This window comes from Bos indicus x Bos taurus, chromosome 10, assembly GCF_003369695.1.
Source record: "Bos indicus x Bos taurus breed Angus x Brahman F1 hybrid chromosome 10, Bos_hybrid_MaternalHap_v2.0, whole genome shotgun sequence".
Lineage (NCBI taxonomy): Eukaryota > Metazoa > Chordata > Mammalia > Artiodactyla > Bovidae > Bos > Bos indicus x Bos taurus.
This window is the reverse complement of record NC_040085.1, coordinates 37,110,538-37,134,890: the sequence shown is the minus strand read 5'-3', so window position 1 is coordinate 37,134,890 and position 24,353 is coordinate 37,110,538. Positions and strand designations below refer to the sequence as shown.

Below are 24,353 nucleotides of genomic sequence, written 5' to 3'. Positions count from 1 at the left end.
ATTTGAGATGCAGACCCACTGTAAAGTGGGTAATTGAATGCTCAAGTCTGGCATTCAGGGAATAGTCTGGGGACCTTTCCACCAAGGGGAGCAGAGAGACAAATGTCAAAGATTGAGCCCTGGAGCTCCAGCATCTGGAGGTCAATAAGCTGAGGAACCAGTGAAAGAGGTAAGAAGGGGTGCTCTTTGAGGCAGGAAAATTTGAGGTCAATGTCCTTATGAGCTGAGGGAAGGGATTTTCCTGGGGTTCAGTGGTTCAGACTCCATGCTTCCACTGCAGAGGGTCTGATTTCAATCACTGATCTAGGAACTAAGATCCTACAAGCTACATGTGAAAGTGAAAGTCGCTCAGTCGTGTTTGACTCTTTGTGACCCCATGGACAGTATAGTTAGTCCATGGAATTCTCCAGGCCAGAATACTGGAGTGGGTAGCCTTTCCCTTCTCCAGGTGATCTTTCCAACCCAGGGATCGAACCCAGGTCTCCCACCTTGCAGGCAGATTCTTTACCAGCTGAGCCACAAGGGAAGCCCACTAGCTACATGGTGTGGCAAAACAAAACAAAAAAAAAGGCTGAAGGAAGCAAATGTTTCAAGAATGAGGAGCATTTGTCAAAGGTCACCTTTTGTACAGACTTAGAATTTGCCATTGGGAGAAGGAAACGGCAACCCACTCCAGTATTCATGCCTGGAAAATCCCATGGACCAAGGAGCCTGGTGGGCTACAATCCATGGGGTCGCAAAGAGTTCGACACGACTGAACGACTTCTGTGTGTGTGTGTGTGTGTGTGTGTGTGTGTTGAAAATATGAGGGTCATTTGAGATCTTAACGAGAGCTGTTTGAGTAGAAAGGTAGGAATGAAAGCTTCATCAGGGAGGGTTCAAGAGAAGAGCAAAAGAGCAAAGTGAAGACAGTGATAGAGACAACTCTTCTGAGAAGTTTTATTATAAAAGGAAACTGAGAAATGGGGCAGTATGTGCTTAGAAGGATGTGGCATCAAGGGAGAGTGTTTGAAGTTGTTGTTTGTAATATGAAAGAAATGAGTATGCTAATGGAGGGAGAGAATTCCTGGAGCCATGACCTTGGCTCTAGTCAAGGTAACTCACCTTGAGTTGCCAACCTGGACCATGACCAAAAACAGCTATTATAGCATAATAAAAGACCAATTCAGGGACCAGTTAGGAGATTAGGCCACCTCTTCTTTTATTTGGAATGTTGCTAGGTTCTTTCCCTACACTCTCCTTAATCTTTAGGTAACAGGACCCACAGCTATCTTAAAGCTGTTTGGCCTAGAACTTCTTCTACCAGGATATACAGCAGCTGATTTGTGCTATGACCCATGAACCATTCAGGAAAGAATTCAACCCCTTTTGCATAACTAGGGTTCAAACATATAAAGATATTTTGGATAGGAGGTGTGATGGTCATGAGAGAGGCCAGGTTACAGAGAGAGACAACATTCCCGAAAGGAAATCATCTAAAATCAAGAAGGCTGGGATTTCCCTGGTGATCCAGTGGTTAAGAATCCGCCTGCCAGTGCAGGGTACAGGGGTTCAATCCCTGGTCTGGGAAGATCCCACGTGCTGTGGAGCAACTAAGCCTGTGCACCACAACTCTTGAGCCCACACACTCCAGCTACTGAAGCCCATGAGCCTAGAGCCTGTGCCTCAACAAGAGATGCTACTGCAAGGAGAAGCCTGTGCACCACAGTTGGAGAGTAGCCCCCATTTGCCACAAGTAGAGAAAACCCATGTGCAGCAACAAAAACCCTGTGCAGCCATAAATGAAAAAATAAAATTTTGAAATATCCAAGACTACAGATTAGTTTTTTAAAAAAAAGTCTGGCATCATAGACCTGTGGTGGGAAGTGATCACTGCTTCTACATAAAGCAGGTGGCTGTACTTGAATCCAACCCAGCCCCTTGGGGAACATCTGTGTGTCCAGCAAGAAAAAAGCTGTGTGGTTCTAAGCAAACATGAGCCGACTGGCCCAGAATCATTGGATTACTAAGGTCCCGAGTCTCTGTGTTGCAGAAGCTTCTCTCTGTGGAATGCAAATGATAGAACTATTGGAAGTGGAATCAAAGAATGCCAGCCAGCAGCTATGAGGTGCTGGCAGATGGTACAGTGGCCTTTAAGTAGATCAGACAAACATCAGTCAAAATTTGTGACTACCGTCCTTCCCCGGCGGTTCACATGGTAAAGAGTCCACCTGCAATGCGGGAGACCTGGGTTCTATCCCTGGGTCGAGAAGATTCCCTGGAGGAAGGCATGGCAATACACTCTTGCCTGGAGAATCCCCATGGACAGAGGAGCCCGGTGGGCTATAGTCCATGGGATTGCAAAGAGTCAGATGAGACTGAGTGACAGCACACCACACACCCTCCTTCCAAAAGGTAGAAAAGCTAGAGTGACGACGTGGAGAAGGAATCGTATTCCCATCTGGTGACCCAGTGGTCTTGGGTGAAAGCCCGAGGATTGTTACCTAAGATGCACAAATTACACTTACAACAACCCTAGGAGGCAGGCATTGCTATCCCATTTTACTGAAGGATGTAGGATGGTCAATGACTTGCTGTGGCCTCCTGGTTAGTGAGCTGGATGCACACACAGTTCTGTCGGCCCCCACATCCACGCCCTGCTGCTCCCACGCCTCGGAACACCAAACACTGCACTCTTTCTGAAGTCTCCCAGTGACTGGTCCTCAGGATTTATCCTGCTCTTGCCTCCAGTGAGCCTTACTTCGGAGACTCATGGCTTTCATGGAAACCTGGGGTTCTTACTGGAATATCAGTTCTTTCCAATTTTTGTTTTTAACCCTATAGATTGTTTTAGTAGGTACACAGTTATGGTTTGCAACCCACAAAGGTGAGGATAAACATGGGGGTAAATGTCCATTTAAAACTTTACTATAAACACTACAGTAAAGCTCATTGATTTTTTTATTGTGTATTTTAATTAATTAATTTATTGATTGCTGCACTGTATCTTCGTTGCTCTGTGGGCTACGAGCTTCTCATTGCCATGGCTTCTCTTGTTGTGGAGCGCGGGCTCCAGGGCACGTGGGCTCAGTGGCTTCAGCTCCCCGGCTCTGGAGCATAGGCTCAGTAGCTGTGGTGCATGGGCTTAGCTGCCCTGTGGCATGTGGGATCTTCCTGGATCAGGGATTAAACCTGTGTCTCCTGCATTGGGAGGATTCTCTACCACTGAGCCACCAGGAAATCCCAGGTTCATTCATTTTCTTTCCCTTAATATATATATTTTAATGAAGCATAGTTGACTTACAATGGTTCAGGTGCACATCAAAGTGATTCAGTTATACATATACACATATATTATTTTTGAGATTATCTTTTGGTATAATTTAATATTACATTATATTATAATATTACATTATAGTGTAATATTATAAAATATTGACTATAGTTCCCTGTGCTATACAGTAAACCTTTGTTGCTTGTTTGCATACCTATTTTTTTTTAATTAGAAATCTATCATTCTATTCATACTAAGAAAAACAAGTAGAATCAAAATGTCATAAATTTTTAAATTAGGCAAAAATCTGTAAGTTTTCTAAAATATATATAGTATACCTACTATTTTTATTTATGTATACAAAAGCTTTTCTAGTATGCTTGATAAAGACTTGAGGAAGAACATCAAAAAAAAAGAAGAGATAGAGAAATTGGAAAACATAAACTAAATGAAATGGGAGCACTAAATATGAACTAGAAAAAGTGAAACAAACTAGATAAAAGTAAAAGATCATCATTTAGTCCAGTTGTTTTTAAACACAGCTACTCATTAAAAACATATCTGGAGCTTTGGAGAAATACCTGGGCATTTGTGTTTTTCAAAAAATTCCAAGATAATTCTGATATGCATCTAGATTTTAAAAAGTTATTAGAGGTTTTCCTATTAAATGATAGTTTTGGTGATAAAGGATTCAATTTTTTTCTGTTGACAAATCATGATACAATGGTATGAAGTAACAGTTACATAATCACAATAGTAGAAGATGTTTATCAGTTTTCACAATCAATAACCAGACAAAAAATAAAAGTTAATTACAATTGCAAGCCATAATACAAACACGATTAACCTAACAATATAAAATAATTACAAACAATTTGGGAGGTCAAGCAAAGTGATGTGGTGAGTGGAAGTGCAGTTCATTCATTCTTAATGAGCAGTGTCACCGAAGAGGGTGAAAGTTGGTTCTTAGGAATGGGGGTCCTAACTTTTTATTGTATAAAGCATGTATACATACAGTACATATACAGATGTACTGTATATTTGTGGAGTTAAAATTTCATTGAGGGATGATTAAGAAAAGCTGTGTAAAAAGACTTCTTTGAGTAACAAATAAGAAAAAAAAAAAAGGTCCATGAGGTATAGGAAGGTAAGAATGCTGACTATGTACTATGTGCCAGAAACATGCTCTCATTTGACTGTAATTACCCACTCCAGTGTTCTTGCCTAGAGAATCCCAGGGACAGGGGAGCCTGGTGGGCTGCCGTCTATGGGGTCGCACAGAGACGGACACGACTGAAGCGACTTAGCAGCAGCAGCAGCAGCAGACATGAAGAGTAACAACCTACCACATGTTCAGAGCATTCCATTTTTCCCTAGTCTCCTCACTTTCAATAACTTCCAGTGAGGCTGTGGGCTGTGAGGCTGCTTGGGAATAGGAGCCGCAGTTAGGAGCTTCAGTTTCTGATCCGGATCGAAGCTGTTGGGTAACCTTGGGCAAGCTCCAGTGCCTCCTGGAACCCGGCCCACCTTATCGCCATGATTTATGTCTCTGTTTGGCATTGCTCTGCTGACTCACTGCTGAGGGGAGCAGGGTGCTTTGGGGACAAACACCGTACAGCGGTCAAGCACCTTAAGGATGCAAGGGCAGGAAAGCAGAGGTTCAAAAAGAGCAGCAGCAAAGGACAGAGTAGGAGAAAGGAGGAACAGTAGAGAAAGGAGAGAGAAAGGTACAGGCTGGCAGAAGGTGGGCGACCAAGAGGAGAAGCTGAAGGGGCTAGTACTTCACATGGTCTCTCCTGTCTTAAAACATCAGACCAGAAACACTGCTGGGCAGATTACCGTCCTGATGACTGTAAATTGCTGTGGGGAACAGGACAGTCATGGTTCCCTGTTTTTCAGTATTTATTCAGTGCTTAATTCCATGTGCTCTTGTGCCAAGGCCCCATTCCACTGAATGCTGGCAGAGAACCGTGTGAATGCTCGCTAGCATTAGAGTCTAATCAGAGTGTTCGTAATCTCTAAAGGTGTCTGGTCCCGTAGTACTTGTTGAATTATTATTTGAGTAATATTTCCCAACTCAGTAAAAGTCTCCTTGGGAAATCCTGTGACATCTTTAAGAATTTAATCCTGCTGTTGCTAATCGGTGCCATTTCTAGGTCCATTATCTTAATCTTGCTTAATTGGCTTATTTTAAATAGATTAGTAACATATCTCCATAAGTTGTTTTTAACCATGTTCGGCATTCTTATGGTTTACTAACTCCGATGTCTGTGGGGATTCACACTGGTAACGTAAACCAGTGAAACAGGCTGAACGCAAGACAAGACGGAGCAGTGGAGACTAGGGCAAACTGGAGACTGTCTTGTGAGAAGCAGGTGGCTGCATGCTAGTCTTTCTGAGACTTTTTCTTAAAGCCAGAGATCAAAATTTTCTTTAAAATCTCCTGGGTTCTCCCCCATAACTCTTTATTTTGAAAAAAATTATACACACATAAGTGGAAAGACTAATACAATGAATACTTGTGTATCTTTAACAAGATTCATTAATCTAGCTAATTCTAACAGTTAGAATTCCACTTCATTTCTACCTCTATCACACACACGCACGCACTTTTTTGGCTGATGCACACACATTTTTCTTAACTATACAGCATGAATCTCCTAGAACAAAGAAATTTTTCTATGTACCACAATATGATTTCCACATTCTAGAAATGTTATCATTGATTCAGTACTATTATTTAATATATAGTCTGTGTTCAAATTTTTTGTATTGTCTCAATAATATATATAATGTGTTTATGAGAATAAGCATATATACATGTATATTATATGTATATTTTAGTACATGATTAATAACTGAGCACACATTGCATTTAATTGTCATGTTTTTATAACCTCCTTTAATCTAAAACAGTATTCTTTTCCTTTTTTAAAAAAATATGTTTATTTACTTGGTTGCACTGAGTCTTAGTTGAGGCATGTGGGATCTAGTTCCCTGACCAGGGATCGAACCTGGGCCCCCTGCATTGGGAGCCCAGAGTTTTAGCCACTGGACTACCAGGGAAGTCCAGTATTCTTTTCTTAATTGGAAGTATAGTTGATTTACAATGTTGTGTTAATTACTGCTATACAGCAAAGTGATTCAGTTTTACATATATATGTTTTACATATTCAGCTTTACATATATATATATATACACACACACACATTCTTTTTTATATTCTTTTCCATTATGGTTTATCATAGGATGTTGAATATAGTTCTCTGTGCTATACATTAGGACCTTGTTGTTTATCCATTCTGTACACAAAAACTTACATCTGCTAACCCCAATCCTGCCCCACTCCTCCCCCAGTACCCTGGCCCTTGGTAACCACAAGTCTGCTCTCTATGTCTGTGATTCTGTTTCCGTTTCGTAGATATGTTCATTTGTGTCATATTTTAGATTCCACATATGAGTGGAATTTGTCTTTCTCTTTCTACAATGTGATCATCTCTAGTTGCATCCGTTTTGCTGCAAATGGCATTATTTTATTCTTTTTTATAAGTAGTAATCCATTGTACATATGTACCACATTTCCTTTATGCATTTGTCCATCAATGGATACACATTTAGGTTGTTTCCATGTCTTGGCTAGGCGTCCCTGGTGGCTCAGAGAGTAAAGAATCGGACTGCAATGCAGGAGACCCGGGTTTGATTCTTGGGTCAGGAAGATCCCCTGGAGAAGGAAATGGCAACCAACCCCAGTATTCTTGCCTGGAGAATCCCATGGACAGAGGAGCCTGGAAGGCTACAGTCCATGGGGTTGCAAAGAGTAGGACACAACTGAACAACTAACACACACACACATCTTGGCTATTGTGGATAGTGTTGCTGTGAACATAGGGGTGAAATATCTTTTTGAATGATATTAATAGTTTTGTCCAGGTATATGTCCAGAAGTGGGCTTGCTGGATCATACGGTAATTCTATTTTTAGTTTTCTGTGGAACCTCCATCCTGTCTTCCACAGTGGCTGCACCAACTTGCATCTCCTGTAACAGTGTAGGAGAGTTCCCTTTTCTCCACATGCTCTTCAGCATTTGTTATTTGTAGACTTTTCAGTGATGACCATTCTGACTGGTATCAGGTGGTACCTAATTGTAGTTTTGATTTGCATGTCTTTATAATTAGCAATGCTAAGCATCTTTTCACATGCTTGTTGGCCATCTGTATTTCTTCTTTGGAGAAATAGGTCTTCTGCCCATTTTTCAATTGGGTTGTTTGTTTCTCATTGTTTAGTTGTATGAGTTATTTGTATATTTTGGAAATTAATCCTTTGTTGGTCACATCATTTGCAATTATTTTCTCCCATTCTGTTGGTTGTCTTTTCATTTTGTTTATGGTTTCTCTTGCTGTGCAAAACCATGTAAGTTTGATTAGGTCCCATTTGTTTATTTTTGTTTTTATTTCTATTGCCTTGGTCTGGGGGAAACACTGACCTAAGAAAACACTGGTACGATTTACTTTAGAGAATCTTTTCCCTATGTTCTCTTCTAAGAGTTTTATGATGTCACATCTTATGTGTAAGTCTTTAAGCAACTTTTGAGTTTTGTGTATGGTGAGAGGGTGTGTTCTAACTTCATTGCTTTACGTGCGGCTATCCAACAGTTCTCTAACTTTTAAATTCTTTTTTCAGTCTTTCATGGTATTGACATTTGGGAAGAGTCCACGTCAGTCATTTTGCCAGATGTGCCTCCACACAAGTCTGACTGTTTCCATGTGATTTGATTCAGGGTAAATGATTTCAGCATGTTTAAGGCTGTTCCATCACACTGTTTCTAATCAGGAAATGCATAATATCATTTTGTCCTGTAACTGGTGCTCTCAGTTTTAATCTCTTGATTAAGATGGGCCTGTCATATTCCTCAATTGTAAAGAAACACTTTTCCCCTTTATAATTAGTAAGTAATCTGTGGGCTGATTCTTTGAAACAGTGTGACTGCCTTATTCCCCAAGAACTGTCACCCAAAGTTCCTTCAGATCAGATCAGATCAGATCAGTCGCTCAGTCATGTCTGACTCTTTGCGACCCCATGAACCGCAGCACGCCAGGCCTCCCTGTCTATCACCAACTCCCAGAGTTCACTCAGACTCACGTCCATCAAGTCAGTGATGCCATCCAGCCATCTCATTCTCTGTCGTCCCCTTCTCCTCTTGCCCCCAATCCTTCCCAGCATCAGAGTCTTTTCCAATGAGTCAACTCTTCGCATGAGGTGGCCAAAGTTCCTTACCTGAATCAATTACAGTGAGAGTTATTGTAAAATGGTGGTTCTCAACAATTCTTGCTATATTCATTAGTTATAATTTTTCTTTAAAAAAATGCTCTTTTCACCCACACTCCTACACCCCAGTACACACAGTTTTTAATATCACTGTGGATTCTGGATTTTTAAAAAATTCAACATGTTATAAACCATCACTGTCATTCTTTTTGAGTCTCAAATACCCAATTGTCACACTTTTGGCTACTTGGGGATCCTTGGAGCCTGCTCCTCAGTCTTACAGATGCCCATCAATCCTTGTATGTGTCTTTACTGTGGGGCACAACGAAATGTTCCAGGCTCACCTCCCCCAGCTCTAGAATCGGCTATTTCTCCAAGGAGTCCTCATATCTTTAAGTGAGAGTGAAATCTGACTTTAAAGCAGTGACAAATAATTTTAAAAAAAGTTTTTTTAACAGCAGTCTGGCCAAAGAAAACACATCTACAGACAGTATTTGGCATATAGGCTCAGTTTGGAGCCTTCTGATTATACAGCTTTCATTTTTTGTAGATGTTCATACTGGAGACGGGCAGATCTGACCCTCGAGGTTCATTGCTAATGTATGTAGGTGTTGGGACTTTGTAGAGACTGGTCGTCAGTAGCATGGAGGACAAAGGGGAGCATTCCCTGGCCCACAATGATAGAAACCAAACAAACCCCCTTGTCGTCCTCTCTCCCTATTTATTCAACAAGTGGAGACCTGTTTGATTTTATTTTTACAAGATAACATACTAAATGCAAATAGTAACAGACTCTTCTGTTTGTTTATTAGAAGATTTTTTTGGCTTAGCTCACCGTGTGTTTGTCTAGAAAGATCGTGTTCCTGCTGTGTAGTGAACTCCTAAGCGATAAAGCTGCCATGGTTGTACTTCAAGAACAAAGAAGCAGACATCAACAAACAGACTCCTTACCTTTTAAAAATACCCAATTTGCAAGGAGATTAAGCACATGCCACCATCTGTCGGCACTCTAAATGCTTTTAAACATACCCTGCCACGCACCTTACTCTAGAAAATATCATAGAGCAGGAGAAGGAGGCTGAATAAATGATTTTATAAAGCACATTGATAAGAAATATAATTATACTATTGCTTTTTTGCCACTTGTTTTTTATTTCCAGCCAAAAAAAAAAGTTTATAGGTAGACAACTGTGTTATATATAGTTATCAAACATTCAAACCACTCTAGAAAGTAGAACTTTTTGTATGGAATGAAAATTTTTTTAATGACCAGCTTTGTGTCTTTCACATTAAATTTTTTTAATGTTTTAACTCACCTTTTTATTTGGCAGAAGTGATGTTTTAGACCACAAATTTGCTTTCAACAGGCATATTTCCATGCTAATCATTAATCTTCTTTATTACTTATTAACTTTAACCACACTGTGGTAAAAATGCTTTGGAGTAAAATTGCCTGATAGAAAATCTCTGAATTTCATTTCCCTTTTTGTTAGAAGAGTGAAAGGTGAATTTTTTAAATGAATTATGCTATCAACTTTATATAAAAACCTAACAAATAATTTGTTTTATAACTATCAGTACACTGAAAGTGAAAGTTGCTCAGTCATGTCTGACTCTTTGTGACCCCATGGACTGTATAGTCCATGGAATTTTCCAGGCCAGAACACTGGATTGGGTAGCCTTTCCCTTCTCCAGGGGATCTTCCCGACCCAAGAGTCCAACCTAGGTCTCCTGCATTGCAGGTGGATTCTTTACCAGCTGAACCACTAGGGAAGCCCAAGAATACTGGAGTGGGTAGCCTCTCCCTTCCCCAGTGGACCTTCCCAACCCAGGAATCGAACCAGGGTCTCCTGCATTGCAGGTGGAATCCTTACCAACTGAGCTACTGCATGAATTTTTGGCTGTGTCATGGTTCATTCTCATTTTGATCACATTGGTGCTATTGCTTCTTTCCTAGTACTTTTCAAAAACTTCATTAACCAGTAAAACAAACTGAGCATCTGCTGTGCTCATCCTTAGCCTGCCTGTGATGGGTCTTGAGAGGAAGGCAGAAGAGATCTCAGCCCAGGTCTCTGGCCAGAGGACCTACCTGGCGCATTCTGACCATCCATGCTGTCTACGGCAGACCTAATGTAAATTAACTTCACCTTTCCACCTCTGATTCCAGCTTTTTTAGTTCTTCCTCCTCCCCCCCATGTCACACCCATTCCTTCTCTGAAAGTGTTAGTCTCTCAGTTGTGTCTGCCTCTTTGTGACCCCATGGACTGTAATCTGCCAAGCTTCTCAGTCCATGGAATTCTCCAGGCAAGAATACGGGAGTGAGTTGCCGTGCCCTTCTCCAGGAGATCTTCTAGACCCAGGGATCGAACCCAGGCCTCCTGCATTGAAGGCAGATTCTTTACTGCCTGAGCCACCGGGGCCCCTTCTCTAGCTGTCCCCAAAACTAAGGTGTTAGCCAGGGTATCTACCATGTGTCTCTGGGCATTTAAAGGAAATGTGGGATCAAGGCAGCTTTCCTTTACCAAAAGTGTTAAAGAACAATTCCTCAACAGCACTGTGAGGGGTGTGGAATATTTTCCTCTAGGTCAGAGATGGTGGTGATAATTAAATAGCTTTTAAAATCATGAAAATAGCTCCCCCCACCACAAAGCTGATGTATTAACTAGCTCTCTGAAACTAACTTCAAAATATTTATCTTGGTTTTACAATATAGTGAAGAGACTTATGCAAATCTTTTAAAACTATTTTTTACGGTAAAGTAAAAATCATGTTTACATAAGTAAGTATGCTTATGTAAGAAAACAAGATGGAAGGTGCAGAAGAACGTGCAGTGGAAAAGAAACCTGCCTTATCCCTCACTCTACATTCTTATCCCCTGAACAATGGCGGTCTCTCCAAAGGATGCCTGTGCTCATGTAAGGACATGTGTTTCCCTCTAAAACACAGACACAAATATATACTATCCAATCATTTCTTTTTTACACTTAACACAGTTGACCCTTGAACAACATGGGTTTAAACTGCATGTTCCATGTGTAAGTTTGTAGTCACTTACATGTGAATTTTTTCAATACATATGTTAGAAAAAATTTTGGAGGTTTGCAACAGTTGAAGTAACTCACAGATGACCTGTGTAACCTAGAAATAATCAAAAACAATTATGGAAAAGTTACATGTGTCATGAATATATAAAATATACATAAATATTAGTCTATCCTTACATAAGCATGATAAGGTAGGTGACACTTGATATAAAATTATGTGTTAGTTCTCACAGCTTTATAACTTTGCTTTCAAAAGATCATGTTATGTACAGTATATATCTCTCTCCCTCTCTTATAAAGGGAGAAACTGAATATCAGTCTATTATCTCAGGTAAGTGAATTTTAAAAAAATGTAACAGTGTTTCCAATACTGTGTTATGAATATGACTATAATACTGTATGCGATAAACATTTTATAATGGTTCATTCATTAGTATATAGGCTAGGCTACTTTGAAGAAATTCTATCAGTTATACGAGGCTACTATAAAGTGGGGCTTCCCAGGTGGCAAAGAATCTATCTGCCAATGCAGAAGACGCAGTTTTGATCCCTGGGTCAGGAAGATCCCCTGGAGAAGGAAATGGTAACTGCAGTATTCTTGCCTGGGAAATCCCATGGACAGAAGATCCTGGCAGGCTAAAGTCCTTGGGGTCATACAGAGTCAGACATGACTGGGTGACTGAACACCACCACAAACCTTGCTGGGTCTCAAGCCCTTGAGAGTATTATCATATGCTGACCTGGGAATCCTTGGGATGTACCCAGGATGAATTATTATAAAGAGGGGGACATCACTTTTTTCCATTCTGGGTGAATATTAAGTGATGAAAAATTCCTGCAACAAGATCTATGTATCTGTGACTAAGAGTCAAGTTCAAAAATTGCAGAGGCTTGTGAAAAACATTTTACCAAGACAGCTCTCACTTTCTAAATTTTAATCCTTGTTCTTTTGTTATTTACCACAAATTTGTGGGAAAAGAAGAATGTTTTTGGAAGGAAAACAGGATATGATCATTGAAAAAATAGCCTGTTTCTTTTCTCTAAAGCACAGACAGGATAAATATCCCCCCATTCTCCCCCACAAAGAACAGAGACCAGGGGATAGAAGAGACCACGGATGTAGTGGTCTGTATACTGACCAATCCAGAACATGTGAGTGCTGAGGAGTTCATAGGACAGAGGTTCCAAACCCAGTATCTGCAGGGGCCAGGCAGGTAGGGGAGAAATGATTTGCTTTCATAAACAAATCTTTTATTTGCATTAAAATATGCAGTTATTTCTATCGCTTATACATTTCCCCACTTTTGATAGAAACTTGGGCATTTAAATATCTCACTTTTAAGAAAATTAATAATGAAAGAGTGATGTTAAAGGTCCTTCGTGTCAGGGAGTAGTAGGGACTGTGATAAACTCAGGTATCCAGGGCTTATCTAACATGGACAGCTGCTTCTCGGCCCCAATCCACTGATGCCAGAGACTGCAGGCTCGGCATACATCACCAGCGTTTTCAAGAGAATCTTGGTAACCAAGGCTTTAAAGCAACATTTCCTGATCTGAAAGGTTGGCAACCAGGTCAAAAATCCTTCAGAATGCTAAGGCCAAACATTTGACCTTAGAAGGTGTAGAAAAGCCTGAGCTTATGACAAGGGCTCAGGTTAAATCCAGCGGATAAAACACAGTTCTTTTTTAAAGTCAGAGAAAAACGCTTCACTTTGCAGCATAATAGGAATATTTCAAAATGCAGAGAAAATAAAAAGAAGAGAGACCAAAATAAAATAGCAGCAGCAAAGGCAGAAACTTTTATATAAGAGAAACTAAATCTGAGTGTGAGCCAACCCAGGCTTCTAGATATAGAAGAACTGAAGGATGGTGACTGACGTGGGATGAGGCACTGAGATCCTCAGGATTGGGCCAGCACGAATCAGAGTGCTGAGGAATGAGGCCAGGGCTGGGGCTTTGGCTTCACATACTCATAAACAGGAAGGAATTTTAATTAGAAGAGCCCTGAACTACATCTTCATAGTATGTATGGTAATTTAGTCTATTCCATTAAGACTTCTTGTATAATAAACACGTTGAGTAAACCTTTGACGGTCCATCCAGATTGCTGCTTGATTCTTCTCATCTAATTCCTCCCAATGCCCCTAAACAGCCCATTCAGCTTTGAGGTAGAAACATCCAGACTTTCATCAATGCAAACATTCACAATATTGGAGCTCTGGTCAAGACCTCTAGGCAACCAGTTGCAAACTGGATTCAGAACCACAGGTGCTCCTCTGAGTTCAGCCCCTAGGGTCAGGGGAGTCAATAAGAGAAAGGAGACAGATGGTTTGGGGATGCTAAATTCATGACATCTGGCTCCTGGTATCACTGCTGCTTCCAGTGAGGTCACACGAACCCCTTCTCCCCAGCTTGACTTTTCAGCAGCAGCATCTTCGTGGAGTAAGTGTACTCTTATCACTGTATCTCCATCGTGTTATGTTCTGCTGTTTTCTCTCTTATCTTGGGGCACCATCTTCCCTTTCCCCTTCTCCACTTCCTCCTCATCTACCACTTATCTGGGTGCTGGGCTCCTTGAGCCTCGCTCTTCTCACTCATTCTTCTGGGTATCACTTCTCACCATGGCTTTGCTTACACTCACACTAACGCCCCAGCTTTTATCTTCAGCTCAAACTCCAGCCAACCTGACACCTCTACTTTGGTATCTCAGAGTCCCTGTCAGCCCAGTGCGCCAAAGCTGTAGGTCCTTCCCTTCAAAACCTGCTTTTTCTCTCAGTCATGGTACCACCATCCACCCCATTACACAAACCTTTGATCATCACTCTCTCCTCCATCCCTCAGCTCCAGCCCATCACCACATCCTGACTATCCTAATAATAAAGTCTGTTTCCAAACAGTGCCTATCTCCCCATCTCCCCTGCCTCTTCTCTGCTCCAAGCTCTCAGTTAGCAGGCTCCTCTAGTCATGTTGCCTCCTCTGAGCCATTCTGTATCCTGCCACCATAGTGAGCTTTAAAACACCCAGATGGTGGGATTTCTGGTGGCTCAGTAGTGAAGAATCTGCCTGTCAATGCAGGAGACCTGGGTTCAAACCCTGATCTGGGAGGATCCCACATACCACAAAGCAATTAAGTTCGTGCACCACAATTACTGAGCCTGTGCCCTAGAGCCTGGGAACAGCAACTACTGATGCCCATGCACCCTAAAGCTCTTGTTTTGCAACAAGAGAAGCCACTGCAATGAGAAGCCTGCACAGAGCAACTGGAGAGTAGCCCCCGCTCACTGCAACTAGAGAAAAGCCCACATAGCAACAAAGACCCAAATGGTATCCATATCACTTCTTGTTAAAATTCATTCCAGTAGCTTCTCATTGCATTTAGGGTGAAGCGTAAATTTCTTATCATGTCCTTCAGTGCCCCAGAGAACCTGCCTTCTGCCTGTCTCTCTGGTATCGGTTCCACGTGTTTGACATGCAGACCACACCATCTTGCAGTTCCTTAGGTGGCGTAAGTTCCCTCCTAGCTCAGAGCCAACCCTCTGTCTGGAAAGCCACCATCCCTCTACCATCCCTGCCCTTTTCTGGTCAGACCTTTCTCACCCTCCAGGACTCTGGTTCAGAGTCACTTCCTAAGAACAGTTTCTCTAAGGCAGCCTAGATTCTTGTACACGGAGGGCTCCGTGGCACTTCTCTGCTTAATGCTTGAGCCCCTTGTCCCCTTCGCCAGTGTTTCCCTAGTGCCTTGAACAGTGCCTGAGGCTGAGCAGACACTCCGGAGACCTTTTTTGAATAAATGAACACAGCCAGGACAGGAGCTGTCTCCCAGATATCTGCTGCTCTAGCATGTTTTCAGGTCAACCCAGAATCCTGGCAACCTACAGAGAGTTAATAATTTATTTAAAAATATTTACAAAAAATATTTACAGTTTAAGATTTGTGAGTCCTAATTGGGATTTAGTTTTAGTGATTGACTTCTCTAAATGAACACTTTTCTGAAAATAGGTTGAGAAATAAGTTATTGGCTATTTACAGCTATGTAAAGCTTATCTTACGGCAGAAAATAGGAGAGATGAGTGGTTTAAATATCACGTGACACCTTCCCGTGTTGCTGGAGGCATTGTAAGCCCTCTTGAGAAGTAATTTAGCAATCTACGTCACAAACCTTAAATATCTATTAATGCCTCAATGGTATGGTAAAATGTACTCTCACACTCCTGGCGGAGGTCTAAGTGTGTTCCATCCTTTTGGAAAGCAGTGTGGCCATGCCTATTTATGTTGTATTCCTGGGGCTTTCCAACTAACTTCCTAAATGGCCACCTTCCTCAGGAACCACTGGACCACTCCCTGGACCACTCAACACCCTCAAGCCAGGTACCCTTTCCCTGGCTTTTGGTAACACTTACCACGTCTGTAATTACTTGTTGAGCATCTGTCTCCCCTTCTAGTTTCTAAGCTTCATGAGAGTAGGTTTGGTACTTGCTGTATTATCTCTGTATCATTAGGACTATCAGAGTGCCTTATGCATACTAAGATAGATAAATACTTGTTGAATAAAATGAATTGAGATAGTCAGCCTAAATAGAAATAGATTGAACTCCCAATAATATTAACAGGACTTCCTTGGTGGCACATTGGATAAGAATCCACCTGCCAATGCAGGGCACACAGTTTCGATCCCTGGTCCGGGAAGATCCCTGTGGAGCAACTAAGCCCATGTGTCACAACTACTGAGCCTGTGTGTGCTGCATCTACTGAAGCCCGTGAGTCTAGAGCCTGTGCTTCGCAACGAGAGAAGCCACCGCAACAAGAGGCTGAGCACCCCAGTGAAGACTAGCCCCCACGCTGCGACTACAGAAAGCCCATGTGCAACAATGAAGATCCAGCACAACCAAAAATAAAATTAAAAATAATAAAAAATTATTTAAAAATATTAACAGTTAAACTTTCTGGAGAGGATGATGTGGGCTGACACTGCTGCATATGCTTTGTCACAGCAGCCCCTGAGCTTCCTCCTCCCACAAATGGTAAACCTAAAGACGTTAATTAACATGTCCAAGTGAAAGTCACCCAGTCGTATCTGACTCTTTGCAACCTCATGGACTGAATAGTCCATGGAATTCTCTAGGCCGGAATACCGGAGTGGATTGCCGTTCCCTTCTCCAGGGGATTTTCCCAACCCAGGGATTGAACCCAGGTCTCCCTCACTGCAGGTGGATTCTTTACCAGCTGAACCACCAGGGAAGCCCAATTTAAGGTCAATCAGCTAGTAGGCTGTTTATCAAAACATTATTTATAATGCTCAAAAATTGGAGAGAATCTATATGTTATTAGAATAGCTTACAGTGTAGTTATTAGAATCTGACTTTTCAAAAGGTGTGCAGTAACAGGAGGACGGGTGTAATGTAGTATTTAGTCCATGCAGTTCAGTGGGTCCTGCTGTGACAGTGCTTTCTACCTGCTACACGGCACCCATGGTTCCAGAGTTATACTCTTTTAGATTTGTTGAGCAGGGCCGAGGGGGCCGGACAGAAAAAAATTCATCTGGAAGATGGGCAACAGCTGGGTGAACAGGTCCTGAAGCGAGAGTGAGGAAGTTCAGTGAGTCTGGGGGAGTTATAAGAGATGAGGCTGCTGCTGCTGCTGCTGCTAAGTCGCTTCAGTGGTGTCCGATTCTGTGCGACCCCATAGATGGCAGCCCACCAGGCTCCCCTGTCCCTGGGATTCTCCAGGCAAGAACACTGGAGTGGGTTGCCATTTCCTTCTCCAATGCATGAAAGTGAAAAGTGAAAGTGAAGTCGCTCAGTCGTGTCTGACTCTTCGCGACCCCATAGACTGCAGCCCACCAGTCTCCTCTGTCCATGGGATTTTCCAGGCAAGAGTACTGGAGTGGGGTGCCATTGCCTTCTCCGGATGAGGCTGCAGAGGTAAGCAGAGGTCAAGTGGAGAGGATCTTTGGGTTTTACCCTGAGGCAACAGTGCCCCTGGCAATTTCTGCACGTATGAATGTGACAAGTTGCAGGTGCCAGTCTTGGCATCTGAGAAGCTCCAGGTATTTGTTTCAGTAGAATTGAGGACTATATATGGAACATGGAAAATTAAAAGAATCTAAGATTTGAGGTCTTGGCCTACAGACAATTATTTTTCAGAGCTTATAAGAGAATTTCTGCTTTCCCCTAATTGCCTGCTGTCTAAACTGCCTCCCCCCCGCTCCACCACTTTAAACTTGGTTGATTGCTTTCTGTTTGAGACATTTGAGCCAGTGCACTTCTTTGGTTGAAACAGTAGTCAGTTCTGTCCTCTTAGAGCAGAACTAACTGTTCTGTTAGTTCAGGCTAAATGTTTCCAGATGTGTGTGTGTTAGTCGCTCAGTCATGTCCAATTCTTTGCAATCCTATGGACTGTAGCCTACTAGGCTCTTCTGTCCGTGGAATTCTCCAGGCAAGATTACTTGAGTGAGTAGCCATTCCCTTCTCCAGGGGACCTTCCTGACTCAGGGATTAAACCTGGGTCTCCCACATTGCAGGCAGATTCTTTCCCATCTGAGCCACCAGGGAAGCCCCTGGTGTCCCATATTCCAGATATGGGAATATAAGTGTGGAGCTTTATAGCTTGGAATGCCTTCTATTCAAAGGCCCAGATGTGGCTAGTGGGCTTTAAGAGTGTCTTGGCTGTTTTATTTTGCTCCATCAAGTGTAATGTCTGGGGCAGGAAGTTCACATCTTGAAGATAGAGGTGTTAGACAAAGAAAATGAGAAAATAATTGTGTTTTTTTTGGTATTTTCCTTGCTGGGTTCTTCTTTTCTCATTGTCCATACAAATATACTATACTGTGCAGTTCAAGAACTTCAGTTTTTCTCCTGCCTTTTATCATGTCTGAAATATCTGTTTGCCTATGATTAATACTTCTGTCTATGTATTAAATCACCCGGACAATTTTGGGGGGAAAATAGATGGCTGGCCCTTGCCTAAGACCAATTCAGAATCTCTGGGAGTGGGGCTCGGGCATCCCTGGTTTTCAAAAGTTCCCCAACCGAGTTATCTAGTCCTGTATTAACAGAGCTCCCCAAAACTCAGTAGCTTAAAGAAGAATGATTTCTTATTTCTCACAACTGTGGCTTGGCTGATTGCTCCTTCGGCTGGTCTTACCGGAGCTTGCTCATGTAGCTGAATTAAGTGGGGGTGGTCAGCAGGAGCTGAGCTTGGCCGGGACACCTGGGCCCTGCTCTCCTTGTGGTACTGGGTTGGCCAAAAAGATCATTCAGGTTTTTATAACGTCTTATGGGAAATCTGAACAAAATTTTTGCCAGTTCTATATTTTCTTGTGGGCTTAGTCTGGGTGGGTCTCATGATTTGCTGTGACCAGTAGAATGAGGCAGAAGTTATATCACCTGATTTCTGAGACTGGAGCCTTAAGAAGCTTTTCAGGCTCTTTTTTGTTCTCTTAGATCACTGCCTGGAGACCTTCAAGCCCTGAAGAACGTTAACCAGTAGTTAGTTTGCTTAGTTGTAGGTATTTCCAATCAGATTATAGACAGAAGGGCCCAGAAAGCCAAGTACAAGATTTATCTCTGCCAACACCAACATTCACTCCTGCCTGTTCTTTCTAGATGCAGCCCTTTAGGCATGTCAGATTGGAGAGTCTTCTGATTTTTCTGTTTTAAAATGTTTCATCAGCCTAGGAAACCTGACTTATTCATTCACAAATAATGATCAGATGCCTATTATGTACAAGGCTGTGTGCTGGGGGCATGACATCATTTTGAGGAAACAGGAGAACACAGACCCTGATGTCTATCATGAATCTTACATTCTGTGTATCTATTATATCTATCGACAACAGAGTTCATTAAAAAAAATCAATTGAACAAATAGTAATTTTGAAGGATTCCAAAGGATTCATACTTCAGGGAGCTACAGGGGACACTGAACCAGTCTGGGGAGATCAGAAAGACACCTTTAGGAAAGGACACTTGATCTGAGCCTTAAGGATGAGTTCATGTTAACTAACCACTGCCCCCCTCTTTTTCATTCTCCTTTCCCAGCCTTCTCATATCTCTTTGCCTTCACCAGCCACCAGGGTTATGATCATTTTTTACGTGTGTGCGTGTTCAGTTGCTCTGTCTTGTCCGACTCTTTGCAACCCCGTGGACTATATAACCCACCAGGCTCCACTGTCCATGGGACTTCCCAGGCAAGAATGCTGGAGTGGGTTGCCATTTCCTTCTCCAGGGGAATCTTCCCGACCCAGGGATCAAACCTGCATCTTCTGCATCTCCTACAATGGCAGGTGGATTCCTTACCACTGTGCCACCTGGGAAGCCCAAACAGCTCATCAAGAGAAGTTAAGATTGTACCATCTACAGCCTCCTTCAATCCAAGACAAGAATTTTTGTAAAGGACAAACATCTTTCTTCTGTTGAAAGACAGTAAACTGTCTTTCACAACTCCAGTTTAGCACCTCGCTTTTTGTGTTTTCAGCAACTCAAGCATCCCAATCTCGTCAACCTCATCGAAGTCTTCAGGAGGAAGCGGAGGCTTCACCTGGTGTTTGAATACTGTGACCACACGGTGCTCCATGAGCTGGACAGACACCAAAGAGGGTGAGTGACCAGTCCTTTATAAACAAAACCCAACAAAACACACCAGGGTTGGCGAGGGAAGATGAGCTATGACCCTTTTTCATGGTAGGCAGGGACAGCCAGTGTTTGGTCAGCATACTCTGCTGCTGAGGGGTTGCCAGAAATGTTGGGAAAGGGATCATAACTAGTCATTTTCATGAAGAAAGCAGCAACCATGTTATTAGGTTGAACTTGATTTCTTTGGTATGTTATCTCTACATAGATGCTATATCAGTCTCTAGGAAAGAAAAGGAAGGCTATCAATTATTCCACGCCAGCCAAGGGAAGCATAAGGACTTGGAGGTTGAAAGGAAGACTTCAAAGACAATGGCTCATAGGAAATGTAAGGCTAAAACAGTGTTTTTATAAATATTTTTTAAAACTTATTTATTCTTAATTGGAGGATAATTACTTGGCAACATTGTGTTAGTTTCTGCCATACATCAATGTGAATCAACCACAAGTATGTACATAGTGAAGGACGGGGAAGTCTGGCAAGTTGCAGTCCGTGGGGTCGCAGAGTCAGACAGGACTGAGCGACAGAACAACAGCAGTATATGTGTTCTCACCCTCTTGAAGCTCCCTCCCCCTTCCTACTGCATCCCACACTTCTCAGTTGTCACAGAGAGCCAGGTTGAGCTCCCTACGTTGACTTCCAACTAGCTATCCATTTTACATATGGTAATGTGTATGTTTCAGTGCTACTCTCTTAAATCGTCCCACTCTCTCCTTCCCCCACTGTATCCACAAGTCTGCTCTCTATCTCTGCGTCAAAATGGTACTGATGAACCTATTTGCAGGGCAGCAGTGTTTTATCTGAAGCAATCCGGGTATCCGGTCTGCAGTATTGGTCAGAGTTTTTTTGGTTACAAATGACAAAAACCTAACTGACGCTGGTGTAAGTGAAAAAGGAAGTGGTGGTGGCTGTAATTGGGAAGGTGACTCTGGAGGCTCTGCTGATCTTAACACGTTTCTAGCACAGACAGCTATGGGGTCGCACAGAGTCGGAAACAACTGACACGACTTAGCAGCAGCAGCAGCAGCAGCAGCAACAGCACAGGCAGCACCTTTGTGTGCAGCAGCAGAAAGTCCTGGTGAGCAGACAGAGCCTTTGTTTGAAAAACCAGCGCAGTGTGGGGGAATCTGTTCCTCTGAAGGTAGCTCCTTGTGAGGGTGAGCAGAATGCAAGCTGGAGTTTGGCTTCTCTCAGCTGGGCGTCTTTAAGGCAGAGCACCTTAGGTGGGGCTTTCTCTTTCCTTTTCTCTCCCTCTCCCTCCCAACTCTTCTTTCCGTATTGGCTTCATTCTGCCTTTCAGGTGAGTCTCCCCTACAGGGTTGATTTTGGAGGGCATATGTGTGCTGTGAGATGGAAGGTGTTAGGAAAGGAAAAGTATGTAGTGGAAAGCATTGCTGTAGGCTTTTATCACCCTGTGTAGCCATTCTAGAAGAAAGGAAATTCTAGAAGAAAGTGGCGTCTGCACAGAAGGTCCAGTAGAAGACTGGTTGGCTCAGCTTCAGTGATGCAGTTATCCCTGGAAGCTATCACTGTGCTGGAGGAAGAAGGTAGAATGATTAGCAGGCCCAGGGAGATAGGATTCAAAGTGGGTCAATCAAAGAATACTTCACAGAGGAGGTGGTCTCTGGCTTGAAAGGTAAGGAGACTCCCCAGAAGTCGAACAGAAAAGGATATCCCATCTTCTCCTTTTGCTGTATTCCTGGGAGCTCAGCTTTGGCTGGGGATAATCTGCAGAGTGCACCAGAGATCAGAGTGATGGAAGGGTGCTGCATCCTGACTCTCGTTCGCACTCCAGTGGCTGGAGGCTGAGGCTCACTCAACAAGGCTTTCAAGCCTTGGCCAAGAGCTTGCTCTGCCATGTGGTGGTGGTTATACATGATCCAGCGTGACCTCTGGGCAGATGGGATTAAAGTGGCTCTTGATTTGTTAGTGACCATGGCACAGGCGGCTTTTCTTGTTAGTTTACACAAAGGACAGAGGACAGACTTCCTGTCTTCAGAAAGTCACTGATACAGAGAAATTATGTGTTCAAGGAAGAAAACATTTAGTGTGCTGGTATTTGCTCTTTTGACAGCTTGCAAGTGACACTTCGATTAAGCCTACTAGTATAAGTTACTTGTGCCATGGCTAACTAGGGAGTTGTTGCAGAGAATTTGATTAATCATGTTCGATTGAGTCATTTGCCAACTGATTAGTGGGAGGTTGAAAGCAATTGGGAGTCAGTTCTTTTTTTAGCATGTAGTTTAAGCAGAAGAATAAAAAGACAGGACAAGGAGGGATGAGAGTCCTGGAGGCAGATTTTTTTCTTTTTAATTCTGCTGGCTAAAATCTCCAATATGTGTTCCAGAAAATGCTTTAATATAGAGGTGGGTTAGAGAAGGGACTGTCTGGTAGACACATGTGTGGTTAAGTACAAGCAACTTCATTTCTAAATGACACTGTGCTATGGTTTATCAAATATAAGACTGACTTAAGGAACACCAATAAATGAGCAAGTTTGAAAACTAAGATTTATTCTAAATCAGATCATTATCTATTTACTTTGAAGTTTAAGGATTTTTGTTTGTGTGCGTTTTAAAAATAAAAGTAACTTTTCATTATACTAGGTAGGAGTGGCATCCCTGGTGGCTCAGTCTGTAAAGATTCTGCCTGCAATCTGGTAGACCTGGGTTCAATCCCTGGGTTGGAAAGATCCCCTGGAGAAGGAAACAGCAACCTACTCCAGTATACTTGCCCAGAGAATTCCAAGGACAGAGGAGCCTGGTGGTCTACATACGGCCCATGGGGTCACAAAGAGTCGGACTCGACTGAGTGACTAACTTTTGTACTATTTAGGGAAGTGGCATGTTCCACTTTATATTTTAGAAATTTGTACCTGGGAATATAGTGATCACCGGGCAGAGGGGTAAAGAGGCAAACTCAAGGAGGATCAACCTGCCAGATATCTAAAATAAAAAGTGGACCATGCCACTCCCCAGCATAAGTCACTTGGTAGCTCCTCAAAGCTTACTCGGAGAAGGCAGTGGCACCCCACTCCAGTACTCTTGCCTGGAAAATCCCATGGACGGAGGAGCCTGGTAGGCTGCAGTCCATGGGGTCACTAGGAGTCAGACACAACTGAGCGACTTCACTTTCACTTTTCACTTTCATGCATTGGAGAAGGAAATGGCAACCCACTCCAGTATTCTTGCCTGGAGAATCCCAGGGACGGGGGAGCCTGGTGGGCTGCCATCTCTGGGGTCGCACAGAGTCAGACACGACTGAAGCAACTTAGCAGCAGCAGCAAAGCTTACTGGTGTGGTGAAAACCCCTAGCATGCAATACAAGGTCTCACTCTGTAAGTCCATCCCACTCCCCACCAGTTTTCAACCCCATGAAATTATTTGCATTCCAGGCTTTAGGATACCTGGTTTGCCTTACCTTCTCTACTCTGCCTGGCAAACTCCTGCTTGTCCTTGGATACAGTCCAAATATGACCTCCTAATGATATCCCCTTTAGGAGAGGTGAGAGTTCCTTCCTCTGGTATTCATTATATCTTCCAGGATTATTTATATTTGCCCAGTAAACTATAAAATATTCAAGGGCAAAAGTTGTATCTTCCTCACCTGTGTATCCTCAGTAATTTCTAGGTTAATTTTTGGCACTTGGTACATTCCCAGTACTCTTGTGTAGTGATTGAGTCAGCAAATCAATAAATTGATCCTTACAAGATGATTTTAAAGAGTAATCAAAACAATGTGTTTTTTTTTTTTCATTTAAAAATAATTACTTTGATTAAAATTTTCTAAACCTAATACTGTCAAAGGAAATGATCAGTACACTGTTGGACAGAGGGCAATTTGGCAATCAGTGGGTCTGCTTCTGATAGGGCTTCCCAGATAGCTCAGTGGTAAAGAATCCACCTGCCAATGCAGGAGACTCGAGTATGATCCCTGGTCGGGAAGATCCCCTGGAGGAGGGAATGGCAACCCACTCTAGTGTTCTTGCCTGGAGAATCCCATGGACAGAGGAACCTGGTGGGCTACATATAGGCCATGGGTTTGCAAAGAATTGGACATGACTGAGCGACTGGGCACGTATGCTGCTTCTGATAATTTACCACAGAAAATAAATATATGTGTAAAAGTTTTAGTTATAAAAGTGTCTGTTTTTAAGTATT

The 24,353-nt window shown here is 42.5% G+C and overlaps 1 protein-coding gene across 4 annotated transcripts in view; it reads left to right on the top strand.

The window, feature by feature from the left end:
• CDKL1 (cyclin dependent kinase like 1) overlaps nucleotides 1–24,353 on the top strand; it is a 53,634-nt gene that overhangs the window by 7,892 nt on the left and 21,389 nt on the right. For all 4 annotated transcript variants that reach the window (XM_027553705.1, XM_027553703.1, XM_027553704.1 and 1 more), the window contains exon 3: nucleotides 20,038–20,159. In XM_027553705.1, coding sequence (XP_027409506.1) covers nucleotides 20,038–20,159 — 122 coding nt within the window. The remainder of the gene's footprint in view (nucleotides 1–20,037; nucleotides 20,160–24,353) is intronic.